The 18,542-nt window shown below is 39.8% G+C and overlaps 1 protein-coding gene across 1 annotated transcript in view; it reads left to right on the forward strand.

Annotated features, from left to right (window-relative positions):
• The window catches only part of STAMBPL1 (STAM binding protein like 1), a 43,229-nt gene that overhangs the window by 12,911 nt on the left and 11,776 nt on the right, over nt 1-18,542 (forward strand). The window contains exons 2-5 of the mRNA XM_003783686.2: nt 8,833-8,915; nt 13,204-13,421; nt 16,481-16,556; nt 18,383-18,478. Coding sequence (XP_003783734.1) covers nt 8,886-8,915; nt 13,204-13,421; nt 16,481-16,556; nt 18,383-18,478 — 420 coding nt within the window. The 5' untranslated portion in view covers nt 8,833-8,885. The remainder of the gene's footprint in view (nt 1-8,832; nt 8,916-13,203; nt 13,422-16,480; nt 16,557-18,382; nt 18,479-18,542) is intronic.

Below are 18,542 nucleotides of genomic sequence, written 5' to 3' on the forward strand. Positions count from 1 at the left end.
TGAGTTATTATACTTCATTAAATTAAGTTCCTTTTGGATAGCATTTTCTTAAAAGCAAATTGCAATAAAACTGTTAGTCTATTAAAGTGTACATTAAAGTTCTGTGGCTTATAGGTGGCTCATCTTCAGAATACATTCTTTTTAGGAAATTTTAGTATTTTAACAGTAGGAGAGCAAAATTAGCATACCCATATGGATTTGTAGTGAAAAAAAAAATCTCTGTACAAATAATGAATTTCTCCTTGACACCTAAAATTAATTTACCAAATGTTTTATAATATATATTAATTGAATCATCACATTAAAAAAACAGAATCTTAAATTAGTACATTTATAAGCACATTATATGCTTTTTGAATACCACCAAATAGAATTGATATTAAAAATCAGCAAATGTTTTGAATTGAACTGTGTCTTAGTAGAATAATTATGCATTGGAGTTTCTTAACTACTTGTACCAGTCCACAGATAACAAATTATTCGGCTTAAGAAAAAAGGGAAGGGAATGAATGCCCTTTTATTTCTTTGGCAGGGAGGAGATTATGTAATGCTGAACTGAAATCTTCATTTCTGTGGTCAGTGCTGTCCTTCTTGTCTGAGGTCCCAGGATTTGACCTTCCCCTGGATTTCACTGATAACTATTAAAGACTAATTTCTAGAGTCACTGGGTGACTAGGAGAGTGAGGTCTGGACACCTCTGCACCTACTTTTGAGTCCCTGTTCTATCTTTTGCTCAAGTTATTTAAATCTCCTAGGCTTTAGTTTTCTCATCTGTAAAATGGAGATAATGATAGCTATCATTTGTTGAGTGCTCACTTTCACCAAGCTTTGTGCTATTTGTTTTTACAGGCTTTATCTGACATGATCTTTTTAACTCCCCTGTTCCGCGGTTACTATTTATCAACCTCTTTTTGCAGTTGGGGAAGCTGTGATTCTGCTTTTACTGGTTGGCATTTGAACCTGGTGTTCTAAACCTAGAGATTGCATGTCTAATCTCAAGGCTCAACTGCCTCTTATTTGAAAAGGATGTTGCGGGGGCTGAGATCATATGTATTAATGCATTCAGCTAATTAGGGAAGGAAAGCTTTCTAGTAATGGTAGCTGTTAGGATTACACAGTTCTATTACACAGTTCTCTTGCTATCTTTTGCTACATTAAAGGTGACATATAATACTACAATAGTATTTTACCTGCCCAGAACTCAGTTCACTCTTACTTAGAAGACGGTGGAGAAAAAATAGCAAGAAAAAAAGGCCTTTTGAGCAGTAGAATTAGAAATGGTGTAATACCTTCACCGGAATCACCATGCGGTTCATTCATAGGCAATCCCTTCACATCTATGCCCAGTCCACACTTCAATTTTATACACATATACAAACTTAAATAATTGTATCCATGATATAAAATAGGTTAGAGGAGAAGAAAGAGTGAAATCAAGAAGTTTAGTAAAGAGGTTACTTTTTAATTGATTTTCCTAAACCCATGACAGATTAAAAGGAGTAAGTTAGAAGCGGAGGGCAGCTTCATTATTGGCAGGTGCATTGAGATGAGACTGTGCATTATCAAAAGAGGGTTAATGTTTATGTTTTAAGTTAAAGAATAATATCTTAGCACTATTTCCTTCAGTAATGCTAAAATCTTTATCACTATCATTTACTATTTTTAACTGTTCAGAATCACCTCTTTTGTCATGGGATTCATATAACTGGAAATTGCCTTATAGTGTCAGAGAAATACCAGTTAGGCAGCCTGTCACAGAATGCAAAGAGTGCCTTATATAATGGAATGTTTTTAATCTTGCATAGTAACAATTCAGAGGAGAAAAACGCAGGCTATGATCAGCATCTCAGCCATGTGAACAAGGAGTCCAGCTTGTCCCACCTCGAGGCTATACTGTCCTCCGGACACTAGCTGCCCTGAGCCTGGGCTGTCCTGAGGCTTGACCGTCTGAGTTGCAGGATGTCGACTACATTTCAAGACTTAGGAGAAGTTACACGTCCAGCTAATGAAAAGGCACAAATTCTGTAGGCTATCTCTTTCTCTTAGAAATGAAAATCTCTCACTGACTGTTTCCAACATACTTTTACTCTGGTCCCATTGTCTAAGATTTGTTCACTCACCAACTAGCAAGTTTGAGTTTCCTGTAGTAAACTGGGAACGATAATGGAGCTTTTATACATTACTTCATTTAAGCCTTATTTGAGATCTTCTGGAAAGCCTCACTTAATAAATAAAGATAAGGTACACAAAGAGATTAAATAAGATCCTAGTGATGGAACAGGAGCCTCTCAAAGGGTTGTGTGGCCCCCTGATGGAGCTTCTGGTGCTGAGGGCACCCAACCATTTTCTCCTGGTGTCAGGCTAAAAGTGTTGTGTTGCGTTATACAAAATAATTATTTTATGACCCAATGCACAACTTGATTGCTCTGAGGGAAGCTATACTCATCTCATAGTAATTTAAAACATGCATCAGGAGTGGTTTATTTAATCATCTGTCCTGTAGCAACTGCATTCTTGCTGATTGATCTATTCTAAACCACTGTGTTGTGATTGGTGTGTTTAACCTGGAATACCTCTGGGGTTTAGGCACCAGCACCTGGTACCTAGTGATACTCAAATGTAAGACTAAACATTATAGGAAAAAAAAGTATCCAGTAAATATGTCTAATATTGTGATTATGTTTCTTTTTTTTTTTTTTACTTTATTTTATTTATTTATTTATTTTTGGCCAGGGCTGGGTTTGAACCCGCCATCTCCGGTATATGGGGCTGGCGCCCTACTCCTTGAGCCACAGGTGCCGCCCGATTATGCTTCATTTTTATCTGGCCAGTGTTTTAGTACAGATAATGTATCATCTGGATCACAGCGTGTTTCCAATGTGCAGACAGTACAGATAAGTGTAAAAAAAAATCAGTGTAATCTTTGCTTATCACATCTGAATTTTCTAAATCTTTCAAAAGGGCCAGCAACAGTGAACCTCAAATCTAGGCCCTTAAACTATCATTTTTTTTCCTGAAGTATATCTCAATCTGTAAGAGTATGACTCAAGCAATCCTTCTTTGTGCCTCTGTCATTTAGGGCATGGGAATGACCCTTTACCTCCCTTTATCTAAATAAGATTAGATCAGTGCAGCCTACAGCCTGGGTTACAATAATTTCCTTTTATGTTTTTCCAACTGTGTAAATTGTACTATGTTCTTCCTGGAAAACATGAACTCTAACCCAGTGGGGAAGGAAAAGGCTTTTGGTGTGGCCAATTAGAAATGAGACTCCAGAAAGTGGCGTGAGGTATTCTGGCCTGCCAGCGGCTACACTGCTTATCCACGTCACTAGGGCACTCTGGTTGAAGAAGAAGGGGGCAAATGACATATTTAAGTGATGGTCACACCAGCTCTTGCTCTTTGCTGTGTGCCTGGTCTCTAAGGAAACTGTCACTGCCCAATTGCTCATATCTGAAAACATTGCTTCGGATATGAAAGTGGGTCAGGATTCTGAGTTTAGCCACACACACACACACACACATAAAAATTATTTTAAAGAAAGGAAGGAAAAGGGGGAAGAAGGAAGAAAAGAAGGGAGGAAGGGAGGAGGAAACAAAAGGAAATGAAAGCTGAGCAACATCACAAAATAAGCACCATACTAGGTCAGATATTTTCCTCTGTTCAGTCCTGGCATTAGTGCTGCTGGTTTTACAAGGCAGAATCCTTGGGCTCCTTCCACACTTCCCTAGGGGAGTTGAAACTTGGGGAATTGAAGGGACCCAAAAGCCAGGAAGAGTCTGCTACTGGGAATGGGGAGAGTAGACTTTTATAAGCTCAGAGCTGTTAAGCGTCATTTTATATAGGGTTCTGGCTCCCTCCCAGGCTGCTCAGGGATACTCAAAGATAAGGTCCCCTTGTTTTGCCACATCCCCTCTGGGCAGTGAACTATTCGCTCAGTTGATCCTGGGAGCTGCTGGTTAGCTGAGTCTCTGGGACAGGCTTGGCGGGCCGTGGGCTCCTTGTGAATATATATGGTTCTGACAGGCCTGTGCCCCACGCCCTTATGAGTCAGGATTAACAGAAAACAGACACTCCTCTACTTCTCTAAAAAAGGTCAGTTTAAAAAGGAAAAAAATAAAAACCACGGTTGTGTCTTTGGAAGCTACGGTGAGGAAAAAGGACTAGCGATTAAAGGAGGAAGACAGGTGCTTAAAGAGAGCTCTCAGGAAGTATGTGACAGGGTACATAGATCACAGGGCCAGCTAGCAAGGCATGTAGGCTCTGCTGGGGGCAGAGGTTAGGGAGCAGGCTGAGATTAAATCAGGCATTCCTGATGAATGTTTTCAAGTAGTTGTCAGCCACTCCCAGAAGGATGGAGTAAGCCTCACTAAGCAGGAGGAAAGTGAACCTCCTAGGGGCTCAGTAAGGAACACAGTAAGCAGATGGGAGAGCCCAGGTCACACCTAGCTTGTTTGATCCAAAGGCTGCCTGCCCTCTAGGCTTCATAGCACCCAGACCTCTGCTTTGAAAGGGGAATTTATATTTATTTGTGCTTGATGTCAAATACTTTCTGTCTGCCTCTGGCACTCTGGGTGTCCTGCTTCAATACATTTCTGATCCTCCAAATTGCAGTGTTTATTTTCTCTTTACTACCTGAAGTCATCCTCTTCCTGCTAGTTGCTGTAAGGACTGAGAGAAGGCAGCCCTGCCAGCCTCATACCTGCTGTCCTGTGTAGTTAATGTTCTGTGGATCACTCCCTTTCCAGAAGAACCATTTGCTTATAATTGTGGCACTTAAGTTGTTTGCCTGGCCTTTCTTTTTCTCCTTTTGGAATGGAAAACAGAAATGAAAATGGCTTCAGTTTCCTCATCAGAGACTAAAAACAGTCTATTTGCTTGATTCACAGCTGGAATAAATAAAAAGATTCCAGATGCTGCTGCCAAAGCCCAGTGGTGCTTGTGCTAGATCTATTTTTTTTTTTTTTTTTTTTACATTTTTAGAAATAGGAGTTATCTTGCCAAAATTGACTTTGAACTTCTGGATTCAAGTAATCCTCCTACCTCAGCCTCCCAAGTAGCTGGGACTACAGGTGCATATCACCATGTGCAGATCTTTTGACTTTTCTTTTTTAAAGAGAAGCCAGAAATCTCAATTTTTAAATGTTGATACCTTAAAAGTAAAGTTTATTATCACAACCAAATTAAACATGATGACGACCAAATGCTGGCTTTGGAACTGTCTCTTATAGTACCTGCCAGGCTAAGGGATGAATGAGGCTGAGGGATTGCATGGTGTGATTCTGAAGTCTGACACTTCTAGATAAGTAGAATCAGGCTGGGCAGGATTGAGGTGAGGAAAGGAGACTGCTACTTCCTGCACCTGGGGCAAACGTGTGGCTGTAGGACGTACAGGGTGCTGAGGGAGGAGAGAGGATGTGTATTTCCTTACCTGGACTGGCAGGAGTCTCCCATGGGTTATACTGAATCATCCTGGATTTCTAGGTTAAACTTGCTGCCTTTTTCAGGAGACAGGTCAGCTGCCTAAACAAAGACTCAGAAACAAGATAGAAGTTTGTCTGTCTCATAGTAGTCTGAGTATGAGCAAAACAGACCAGGGTTCGCTTTTTTTCTTCCTGCATTGTCATGGCTCATCCTCATGACCCAAGGTGAGTCACCTGTCTGTCACCTGGAAGGAGAGGAAAGGGTGGATGATGAAGGCCATTGCGCTTCCTTCAAAGGACAAGATCCAGCCTCTGATTGAGTCACTTCTGTTCACAGCCCATTAGCCAAAACTTGGTGACACGGCTACACCTTATTCTAGGAAAGGACAGAGAATGTGTGTTTTAGCTAGAGGACTGTATATCAGCTAACAATTATATATGACATCAGAAAGAGAGAATAGGTATAGTCCAGGATTTAGCAGTCCTCTACATTTGCACTTGTGGGTTTTAGGATTTGTGAGGTCAAGTACCTCTTATATCACCCTCAATTGAAATTTTCTAATTATTGGGCATCACCTGTGGCTCAAGAGGTAGGGCGCTGGCCCCATATGCTGGGAGTGGCGAGTTCAAACCCAGCCCTGGCCAAAAACTGCAAAAAAAAAAAAAAAAAATTCTAATTATTCTAGAAAGACCCTGTTAGCACAATGAAAGGTGATACTCACCATTAATTTTTCCTATTTTAGATTCTTATGGTATGATTACATTTAATAGCATGGTGAGTTTTTGTTTGTTTGCATAGTAGATCTAGAGAAGTGGTTTTCAAACTTTTTGGTTTGGGAACACCTTTGCACTCTTAAGAATTACTAAGGACACTAAAAAGCTTTTTTTATATGAAGTTATATTTCTTTATATTTGCTGTCTTAAAAATTAAAACTGACATTGAAATGAGTGTACAAATAAACATTCCATTAACTGTTTTATCCCCTGCAAATCTCTGCTGGGTGAGAAATTGATGATAAAAAAGCAAGTAATATTTTAGTAATATCATGACAATAATACTGACTTCACAGACCGCCTCAAAGGATCTTGGGGAACCTAGATCATACTCTGAGAATCACTGATCTAGAGAAGCTACCTACTCAGGTGACTTTGTAATTGTTTATATTGCAACTATAAGTACCAAGACTGGAGATTAAAACATAAAGAAATTAAGACAAGATCACTGTCATCAAGTAATTAATGATTCAGAAAATACCTGTGACCTTCTTTCATCTTAGCTTTGAGGGAAGTTGGTTTCTCTTTCTGAATTCTTTCTTTTTTCTTTTTCTTTTTTGAGACAGAGTCTCACTGTGTCACCCTCAGTAAAGTGCGGTGGTGTGATAGCTCACAGCAACCTCAAACTCTTGGGCTCAAGCAATTCTCTTGCCTCAGACTCCCAAGTAGCTGGGACTACAGGCACTGGCCACAAGGCCCTGCTATTTTTTTTTTTTTTTTTTAGAGATGAGGTCTAGTTCTGGCTCAGGGTGGTCTTGAACTCCTGAGCTTAGAGTACCCCCAAATCATATAAACCTGAGACTTATTTAAAATGCAGACTCTTGGGACGTATCCACGACAGCCTCCCAGAGTGCTAGGATTACAGGCATGAGCCACTGCACCTGGCCCTCTCTTTCTCAATTCTTGGTAAATTTGTATGTGGGAATTAACAGCAGTTGTTTTTATCTGTAGTAATTTAATAACTTCTGGTGTTTAAGATATGTTTAAACATTTCACACATATAGAGGCTCACTACAGAGAAGTTTGTTTTTGTGCACACATATCATTGTTTTCTGTGGTCACCCAACCCTGCATCCCACTGCCTCCTTCGGGAAAATAGAGCATTTTACATATTCAGTCATCTTTGTAGCCAGGTAGCCAGGTTGCAGGCATGTGACCCAGACTCTGCTAGGCAGACACCTCCCTCTCATGCTCTGAAATAGAAACTAGGGCCATATAGAAGTACATGGCAGCTGCATGTCATCTCCAAGGCAGCAGCTAGTTGCTGGAGTTGCTGGTGTTGGTGGTGGAGGCTGCAGACAGGTAACAAACAGCACACAGTACTGCGGTGTGATTTTGAGCGATGTTCTTGGTTGTGGAGGTTCCAAGCCTGATATCTCCAGCCCTCCTGGAAATTTGTAGTTTTTCCATTATTTCTCTAAGAATTCAAGAGTCAGTGCCTTTGCCTACAACTAAGAATCCTGTTTAATACATTCTCAAATGCCCTCGCAAGGTGCTGTTTGGAAACTTCATGTGTCAGAATCATATCCTGACAGTGCCACTTTGTGGACTGAAAACAGATGGATTCGGACTCCTTGTGGGTGAGTCCCAAGAGTCTGCATTTTAATTAAGTCTCAGGTTTATATGATTTGGGGGTACAGTAAAATTTAAGAACCGCTGCTTCAGTGTTTCCAACTTGTAAAATTATTTTCTCTCTTTTTATGGAGCTGAGTAACCCTTAAAATAAATAATTCTGGTCTTTTACAAGTCCCCAATCAATGACTGATAGTATTCCCTGGTCCCCCTCTCTTCCCACTCACAGTCCCGGAAGCCTTTGTTCTGTCTCTTTAGCTCTTAAAGTCTTTTTTTCAAGTCTGTTTCTTCTCACTGAGAAGTGATGATCCCCGGCTGGGATTGCTTGCGTTCAGTGGTGCCAGAGCCCTCAGCTCAGGTTTGAAACTATGCTCTGACTGTGGCTCTCTCCTGGTCATTTCTTTCTTAGATGTGGTAACCTGCAGACTTAGAGTTCATTTTTATAACCTGCAGCTTTAGAGCTCAAGAAGAAGGTGAACTTAGTTTATAACCCTGCATAGAGTTCTAAGTAAAAATAGTCTTCAGAGGATTCATATTGATGGCTGGTCACACATCACTTCCCTTCATACGTCCACTTTTGATAGTCACCTTCAAGCAACCATAACCACCTTCAGTTTTGTATTTTCGGGAAGAGATTTCTTTTCTTTCTTTTGAAGTGTCTTACTCTGGGTAGAGTGTCATGGCATCATAGATCCCAGCAACCTCAAATTCTTGGGCTCAAAAGAGCCTCTGGCCTCAGCCTCCCAAGTAGCTGGGACCTCAAGCACCCACCACAATACCCGGCAAGTTTTTCTCTTTTAGTAGAGATGGGGTCTGGCTCTTGCTCAGGCTGGTCTGGAACTCCTGAGCTCAAGCAATCCACCTGCTTCAGCCTCCCAGGCTGCTAGGATTACAGGCCTGAGCCATCATGCCTGGTGGTCAGGAAGAGATTCCTGACAGTCTCCGGTTATATAAGTTATTTCGATTTGTCTATGTTCTGAGGCAGGAATAACTTTGGGGGTTGAACTTTGAGACTTTGTTTCTCACAAAATAACCATAGCTCTGCTGTTTGTCTTTGACACAGATGAAGTGATTGGGCAGGAGCAGTGAACATCCTCATTTTGGAGACAGAACAGCATGGATCAGCCATTTACTGTGAATTCTCTGGTAGGTCACACCAACTGATGTCTAACATATGGTTGGAAAGCCCAAAAGGAAGAACAAAACATACCAAATGTGAAATGAGTCACAATGACTTTAAAAAGGTTTTAACACTTGTCGTTTTTCATCAGTGTGGCCATCCCTTTGAGGAAGTGACTAATATAGCCATCTTCACAAGACTTAAAAATAGATTCTCCCCCCCCCCAAGTCTGAGATTTTATCTGGCAAGATTCCAGGAGTGTAATTTTGAGGCAAACATTGGAGAGAAAAGTTTCAGAGTTGACATCTTAGCAGGTACTGAAACCCGTGCCTCAGCTTCTTTGTAGATAAAAATGGAGGCTCCCCTGTGGGTAATAACGAAGGAAAATGTCTATTTGACACCCAGGTGTTCCTTTGGAATCTCCTGGGAAAATACCTGCACACTTGAAACTTTTGTTCTCACTTGTCCCCTCATTGCCCAGAACCACACTCACTTTCTCTAGCACCGTGTTCACAGAAGCTTGTGCTTAGAGAGGAAATAACGGGGGCTGTGGGATCACATGGGCTCAATTCTGCGTCCCAGATTAGTCTCTGAGTGTGAGTATAGGCATGTTATGTAATCTCCATGGCCCCGATTTTGTACTTTTCTGCCTTATGACAATTGGAAACAATTTTTTTTTTTTTTTTTTTTGAGACAGTCTCACTCTGTCAGCCTAGCTCCCAGCAACCTCAAATTCTTGGGCTCAAGTGATCCTTTGACCTCAGCCTCCTGAGTAGCTGGGACTACAGGCACCTGCCACAACGCCTGGCTAGTTTTTTCTATTTTAGTAGAGATAGGGTCTTATTCTTGCTCAGGCTGATCTTGAACTCTTGAACTCAAGCAATCCACCTGCATCAGCCTTCCAGATTGCTGTGATTACAGATGTGAGCCACTGTGCTCTACCAGAACAATATTTTTGATGCTCCCAGCCTGTTACTGTGGCTTGATAAATGGAAGCTGCCATTGACATTTCCATCTGCCTGATGACCCTCCCCAACCCATTCATGGCAGTCCTGTGTGGTGCCCAGCAGTACATACTCCATACCCCATACCCACAAAGCCTGGCATCAGCACATAAAAAGAGGGTCTGGTTCTTGCACTGAAACACATGGTGACCTAATGTTTTCTCTTGATCAAAAAAGTCCTTCACAAAAGCTTCATTGTTTCAGAATATGTATAGAGGTGGATGACTGAAGATACTTTTCTACTTTCTGACCTCATGTTTTCATTTTCCCCTCTAAAGAGGAAGAAGCCATCTTTATGGTATGCCATCCGTGTTTTTCTACAGCATTCTATAGAAATGATTAAAATTGTATTATATTACATGTGTTACTAGAAAAATAAACACTAAGCCTTTTCCTCTGGAAAATTTATCTTTATCCAAGAAGCTCGCATGCAAATGAAATCTTACAGGTTGATACAGACTTTAGGCTGTATTCCAGCTTATTTCTGAAATCAGTTTTAAGTTGGGGAAGAATAGGCTCAGTTGATAAAGGAAAAATAAATCTTATTTCTGTCTTCAGGGGGAAAAGGCAATCTAGTCTCTTTTTTCTCCTCTTTCTCTCTCAGTTCTTTCTCTTTCACCTGATACGTGTGCTATCACCTGGGTTGGTAGCAGGGCATATGTTACCCAGGGAACAGAAAATTATTCCTTTCAAAATCCCAAAGAGTTTGTAAGGGGTTAGAAACACTTGTACAGAAATAATTATAATTCAGTGTGGGCTGAATAACAGTAAAAACATAAACACATTCTTTTTGTATATGTGGAAGGCTGGAATTAGAGAACAGGCTCTAATTTTCATGGATTTTTTTTCCAGTCATTTTATGATATTGAAGTAATGATCTGTGCTCAAATAACAATATTCGTTTAGTGCTGTAGTGAGTGTGATGGGGTAAAAGTGAATAGATTGCTGTGGTATCTGAGATGTCTCAAAATACTTAAAGCTGACGCTCGGAGCTCACAAGCTCCGCTTCCTGTCTCTGATGTGGGGAAGCCACATAATAGAAGATGCAGGAGACAACAATGTACTTTTAACTTAATGGAGCCTTGAGAAACAAGTTTATGGTGCTCTTGTTATATATTAAACCTTTAGGACCAATCTCTGTGGTTCTGTCGGCTATAAAATTACCACCAAAGTAGACCAGATGGCATTGGAGAAACTCCAGCTATCTAATTTACTGCACCCTGCCTCTGAAAGTTGGTTCAGTAAATTATGGCTAGACTGAAAGCATGCCTGCTTGATTTCTTTCTTGGCTTCCTATAGACCTGAATCAAGTGCTTCATGTACAGTGTAGTCAGACTTGCAAATTACCCTTCCCTGATCGAGGAGGCCATGGAAAGGTAAATTTGCTCTGGACTGACTCCATTCTTGGAACCTTAGTGAGGGTAGAGTGGTTGATCTGGAGTTGAGCTTCTCAAACTGCAGCTTGTGTCAATGCCTCTGAGCCCATAGATTCTCCAGTCACCCTCTAAGGATCCTGCAGCTGTAGATATGAGGCTGAGCCTATTGGTGAGAATCTCCCAGCTGATGCTGATGCCACTGGTACATCATAGATTAACACACATTGGTCTAAAGCAAGGGTCAGAAAACTGTGCTTTAAGGGCCAAATCACCTACTTGTTTTTATAAATAAAAATAAAATAAAAATATTTGAAACACAGCCGGGCCCATTTGTTTGTATTTTGTTTGTGGCAGTGATCTCTCCGAGAGAGATGAATGCAAGTTGCTGCAGAGACCATATGGCTGGCAAAGCCTAAGATATTGGCTATGCCGCCGTAACAGAAAACAGTTTCCTGACATTTTTGGCTTTCTCAAGCACTGATTTTTTATTGAATAATTATTCTAAATGTTTGTGTTCTATGGTTTACCAAGTGTGTATAGATACAGTTTTTATGAATAAAATCCAAATGTATTAATTATTAACACTGACTTTTTCTTAGTAACTTATGTCCTCAGTTAAGGGCTCATTAACAGTGTAATTACTGTTTTGTGGAGGTCTAAGAGTTTTTACGTTTTTTAGAAAAGTATATGTTTTTGTGCTTGAAAAGCTTTCTCTGGGCCTTTTGGTAAGTTCTTTTTTTACTTAAAGAAGATGCAGAGAAGACCTTAAAACTTATTAAACTAGATGTATTCTAGAATAGAACTGAACTCTTATGCAGTGTTGTTCAACCTTTTTTATCTCATGGCACGTTTGAACCTCTAGTTTCAGGGCACATATATAAATTATGTTTATAAAAAATAAAAAAAGCAAGAGATAAGCCAGGCATGGTGGCTCACTCCTATAATCCTAGCACTATGGGGGACTGAGATAGGTAGATTTGCCTGAGCTCAGGAGTTCCAGCCCAACCTTAGCAAAACCCCATCTCTGCTAAAAATAGAAAAACTTGCTGGGTGTGGTGGTTCACACCTGTAATCCTAGCTCTCTGGGAGGCTCAGACATGTGGATTGCCTGAGCTCAGGAGTTTGAGACCAGCCTGAGCAAGAGTGAAACCCCCATCTCTAAAAAAAATAGCTGGGTATTGTGGTGGGTGCCTGTAGTCTCAGCTACTTGGGAGGTTGAGACAAGAAGATCACTTGAGCCTAAGAGTTTGCGGTTACTGTGAGCTAGGGTGATGCCACAGCAGTCTACCCAGAAAGACAGGAGTGAGACTGTCCCAAAAATACAAACAAACAAACAAAAAAACCCTAGTTCTTTGTACCCTCAATGAATCCCCAATGATAAAAGAAAAGTCAAAAAAGAATATACTTAATTTCTTTCAAAAATAACTTAATTCATGATCTTTAAAAATTTTCACATCACACCTAAAATCGTCTCCTGGCACACGGTTGAAATCACTGCCTTATAATAACCTGTAATCCAAACTACATCCTGGAGACCCTTTGGAGTAGAATAGAATGACGTGAGCCCTACCATCAGGCATCCATCTGGCGGCCTGCTTCTCAGTATCCAGAATGCAAACATTCACAGGGATTTGAAGACCAATATCCTCGTATCAAATATTTTAGATGTTTTACCCAAAATAACCTAAAACATTTATATGCCCAGAAACTTCCACAAAATTGTACTCCAAAATGTAACAAGACATCTTTCTGCAATAAAAATACATTTACCCTGGATATATGTCTTTCTGGGATACAGACCATGTGTCACAGCAAGAAGACTTGACTTTGATCATGTTGACTCTTACAAAAGGATTTTTCTAGGTATCGGTATCAGGTTTTTAGTAGATGCTAGTCATATTTTCTTAATCAGAGACTTAAATTTTGCTTTGCAGAAAAAGTTAGCTGCTATGCCTGACCATACCGATGTTTCTCTAAGCCCGGAAGAGCGAGTCCGTGCCCTGAGCAAGCTCGGCTGTAACATCACCATCAGCGAAGACATCACTCCGCGGCGCTACTTTCGATCTGGAGTAGAAATGGAAAGGATGGCGTCTGTGTATTTGGAAGAAGGAAACTTGGAAAATGCCTTCGTTCTTTATAATAAATTTATAACGTAAGTTTTTTTAGAGGCCTTTGAAATGAGAACATTGGGAAAATATTTACGTGATACTTTGATGTGACATTTTTGATACTGGGAATAATTTCATATTCAGACCGATATTACCATCTCCAGAAGTACTAAATGTCTAAGTTTCTAATTACCTAGGAGTACACTCAGAGGCATCCCCATGTCCTATGGGGGTGGGAAGAAGGTCAGGGCGGGGATGAGGCTTAAGGACATCGGATTTCTTTTCAATAGGCCAGCATGGTAGCCTGCCAGTCTCACCCTTCACAAACCCAATCTCTTGATGTGTATCCTCTCCTCTGCAGGAATGTAAACTTTGTGAGAACAGGAGCTATATTGCACCTCCATCTTTGTCATGGAACAAAGGAACAAATGTTCCTTTGTGATGGAACTTGCCATCAACACTTTAAAACTTTGATTTGGTAGTTTGAGACTAGTTGGCAAGCTGTGGAACAAAGGAAAGATCCGATTCCGATTCAGGGACAGGATATAGTGATCAGTTTCATGGAGTACCCGTTTTTATTTTTTTAAAGAAGTGCATTTGATTGCATGAGAGTGCCATACACAAAAGAGCTTTCAGAAGGTTGAATGAAAATGGCTACAGCAAAACAGCCGTGAGAAATATATTTCCTATTAGGGAAATACTTGTCAGTAGCAGCTCCTAGTTTAAGAATTGACAAAATGAGATTTGGACTTTCCTTACTAATTTGGCAACTTACAGATTGAAAGGATTTCCTGTTATCAATAATTTTTTTGTTTTGAGTTACATATTTTATTAGTTTATTTTTTAATTTCGTATTTTATTTTTAGCTGACAAATAAAAATTATATATAGTGTGCATCATGATATTTTAATATATACATGCCTACATTGTGGAATAACTAAATGAAGCTTAATTCACATACCCATTACCCACATACTGGTTTTTTTGTTTTGTTTTGTTTTGTAGTGAGAACATTTAAACTCTCTTAGCAATTAAGTCCACGATACTCTATTATTCACTATAATCACCACGCTGTACACTGCCTCTCCTGACTCCTGTCTAACTGAGATTTTGTATTCTTCGACCAACATCACTCTGCCCTGCCCTGTTGCCCCACGCCCCAGCCCTTAATAACTACTACTTTAGTTCTCTACTCCTGTGAATTTGACTTGTTACGATTCCTTCCACATATAACTGAGATCAGTATTTGTCTTTCTGTGACTAATTTAATTTCACTTATAATTTCTCTAGCGCAGTTGGCGAATTCCCCCAATAACGTTTAAGGAAGTTGAGAAGAAAATATTTTACAAACTGTATTCCATGATTCTACAAAGAGCAAAATTAAAATCAGTTTGCATGGCATACAAATTGAGATGTGCATTTTATTTTCTGAGGCAGGGTCTTGCTCTGTTGCCTAAGCTAGAAGACAGTGGCATCATCTTAGCTCACTGCAATCTCAAACACGTGGGCTCAAGTTATCCTCCTGCCTCTGCCTCCTGAGTAGCTGGGACTACAGCCGTGCACAGCCATGTGGCTTACTTTGTAGAGATGAGGTCCTGCTATTGCCCAGGCTGGTCTTGAACTCCTGGCCTCAGAAAATCCTCCTGTGTCAACCTTCCAAAATGCTAGGATTCCAGGCATGAGCCAGTAGATTGGTAGGGATCAGCATCAAAAAGCTGCTTAACTTGAAAATTTAGAGAATGGCTAGCAATGTTTACCCTACCTGGGGAATTCTTTTAATGTTTGGAAAGTTAAGCTTTAAATATGAAATTAAAAGTTATGATCCATTATTATTAGCCAGATATTTCCAAACTTTTTATTTCTGAACTGAAAGTTACCAATTGATACTTTCTTTTCACCTCCTGCTTTGGCTTTGCGTATGAACCACGGAATTGTGAATGTGGTGAAAGGGAAAATTCACCCTACCCTCCGAATTGCTGAGTAATCAGAACATTTGAGTTCTCCTCTGACGTTAGTGGTGGGATGATTTGTAATTCATTTATTCTCTGTGGGCCTCCCTTCTTCATCTATAAATGCAAAACTACGTATCTGTGATTTTATTCTATTTATAAAGTCTTAGGCAATGATCGACTTTTATGTAGCCCCTTTAAGCCTTCATGCTCTCCTTTGAGAAGTAGGAATTATGCTACTTTTCCTTTCTACTCTATAGCCTTTTCATTAGGTAAGATGAGATGATGAAAATATACAAAGAATATGTGTGTATATTTGTGTGTGAGAGAGAGGTTCATAAACAACAGAATCATTACATATAAAGAATAACACAGGAGTGGATCGAAAACAGCCCTTACAGCCCACTATGCTCTATCAAGAAAGAGTCCATTCATTTTACAAACATTTATCGGACACTTACTTTGAGCTGAATACTATTCTTCAGATTGAGGATATATCAGCAAATAAAAAGGGGAATCCTCTGCCCTTGTGGAAGTATTACCTTCACTTTACCTGGAAGTGATGCACCTGGTTTGCCATAGGTATTTTCTTTTAAGTCTCTTGTTCCTCAAAAAGGTGATGAGAAATAATTAACTCCTAATCAGCACTTTCTACTTAACTAGGGGGTCTGGTTGCCATTTCCCTTCATTATGATTTTCAGTTAAGAGTTCTTAGCACATACCCAATGGTACTGATTCCTCCATGGTCATTTGATTCTTTCTCAAGGGTGAGAAGGGATTTATATCAGTCGTTCCAAACTCTTATGTTTTTATGTGGTCCTCTCTGTTGCCAGCAGTAGTGTAAAGAAGAAAATGATGCTTTGGTGGGGTTAAGTGTCCAGGACCTGAGAATGGTCAAAGTGACTTGTTTTATTTAGGGCATACCCTGTTCCTAAGCCAGTTAACATCAATGCTTAGTTTTTTGAGCTCAACTACCCCGTAATACCAAAATAATACTCATGCCAACCTTTAGTGAGGAGACAGATGGCAAGACTGTAGGTTAAATAATTTATTAAATATGACATTTTTGAAACTGATGCTCATTGTCATGGTAGCAAGCATTACTGAACCTTTGCTGTCACTTAATCCTAAGGGCATGTTTTCTCTTTCTCCAGCTTATTTGTAGAAAAGCTTCCTAGCCATCGAGATTACCAGCAATGCGCAGTACCTGAAAAGCAGGACATTATGAAGGTATTACGGGGTTGATTTCCACTGTGGGATCAAATGCTCCCTAAGTATCCATTATTGATTCAGCCCTCTCCGCCCTTCCTCCTTCTCTTCCTCTTGAGAGTTTGAGGGCAAGAATTCATTCCATTAGCCATGATGTTTCGATTCCTTCTTAGACATTTAATGATCATTACTGAGCCAGTGTGGGGTGTCTAATTGATGGTAAGGGGAAAGAAACAAAGAAAAAGGTCACCTTAGGGTGTGAAAAGAAATTATTTTATAGTTCCTCCCAGAGATTGAGAGAATGGGTGTCTATTTCTCTGAACATGCATACGATAATCATATTGGCTGGCTTTGATTATTCTGTACAGCCCTGAACCAAACTATTTCAAAATCAGTGTTGCTTATTAAGGTAGCCACAGAGCTCTAGCCATTTACTTCCTGTGGCCCTGGGCTTTTAGATAATACAGTGTTGTTGGTAGGGGTGAGAGTGGTCTAAAATACTCTCAAGGAAGAAAAAAGATTGTTGCCAATGCATTTATGAATCATCAACATTTTCTACATTTATACTTCCAAATATCTCTAGCTGAAAATAACATTCTGTTAAATAAACATTTTAAATGTTTCCAGTTTATTTGCCTTAGCTAGCTCATGTTGATCTTATATGAAAGCAGGTAAAAACAAAGTCTGCAAAGCCAATCACAAATCACAGATGAAATTTTAAATAACTTTTGAAAATTCTTTTACCATACAATGATATAAAGGCTTTCCTGCAAGTCTTTTCAGGCCTGAGGCTGCATGGAAGTAAAACTTGGATTTTGTCAAAACTGTCACGTACATTTTTTTAATGTATACACTGGCTTATCTGCAGAGTCACTCATTATCATGTTATTTCTGTAGCATTTTTCTTCTCTTCTCTTGTTCATTCAACCTCAAAGAGTTCTGTATGGAAACCAGCAGAACGTGGTTGGTTTCCAACCAACTTGGCTGGTTCCAGGCAGCCAAGGTAACCCTTACACTATAATTTAGGGTTATTCTTATTTGTAGGACAAAAACAAATTCTCCAAAAACAAATACATTTCATTTAGTTGTGCTTGTTGCATAGACGGACAGGTGAATGAATAAATGAACAAATGACAAAGAATTAAGAGAACAGAAACTTTGGTGGAAGAGCCTGGTTTAGAGTCAGGAGACTTGGGTTCTAGGCCTGACTGGGCCACTAGCTGGTTGGATAAGACTGGACCAGACTTTCAATCTCTCTAAACCTTTATTTCCTCACCTCTAACAAGAGGACTAGCAGTTGGACTATATCAGGTTTCCCAGATCTTCCTACCATTAAAAATCACTGTGGAAGGTGTTTGAGCTCCAGATTCCCCAGCATCTTCTCCAGAGATGTTTGTTCAGTTCATCTGGGATTAGCCCTGCGAATCTGTATTTTTTGAAAAGTGCCTCATCTGCTTTTTACAGTCTGGCATGTCTAGGAATCTCTGTCCACCTTATATTCTCTAATGTCCCATCTAACTCTGATGCTGTGTGACTTATGTACTGTGGAATGTGTTGTTGATTACAAACTCGGTACCTCAAAGTGGTGAACCTGCCTAAACAAAGTGCTTATCTAAACAATAGAGTCAGTAAAGTTCTTTCAGAAGGGATAATATTTTTTCTTCCCTGCAGAAAAAGAATATTTTAGATCCCTGAAAAGAGAGAGATTTGTTTTCGTGCCATCATCTTTGGTTACTCCGTTTCACTTGGTTTCTACTACACACAGCAGCTGTTTTTCTTTCTCAGCTGACGATCTGAGAGAGTATGTTAAAAATCCCACTAACCAATACGAATATTTTTTTTAAAAGAAACTGAAGGAGATTGCATTCCCAAGGACAGATGAATTGAAAAAGGACCTTTTAAAGAAATATAACATAGAATACCAAGAATATTTGCAAAGCAAAGTAAGTTCAATTGGTACATTTATTTCATGACTGTTTTCTATGCAGATATTTTCAGAGTATCATT

Source organism: Otolemur garnettii, unplaced genomic scaffold, assembly GCF_000181295.1.
Source record: "Otolemur garnettii isolate 467f Iridium unplaced genomic scaffold, OtoGar3 scaffold00008, whole genome shotgun sequence".
Classification (NCBI taxonomy): Eukaryota; Metazoa; Chordata; class Mammalia; order Primates; family Galagidae; genus Otolemur; species Otolemur garnettii.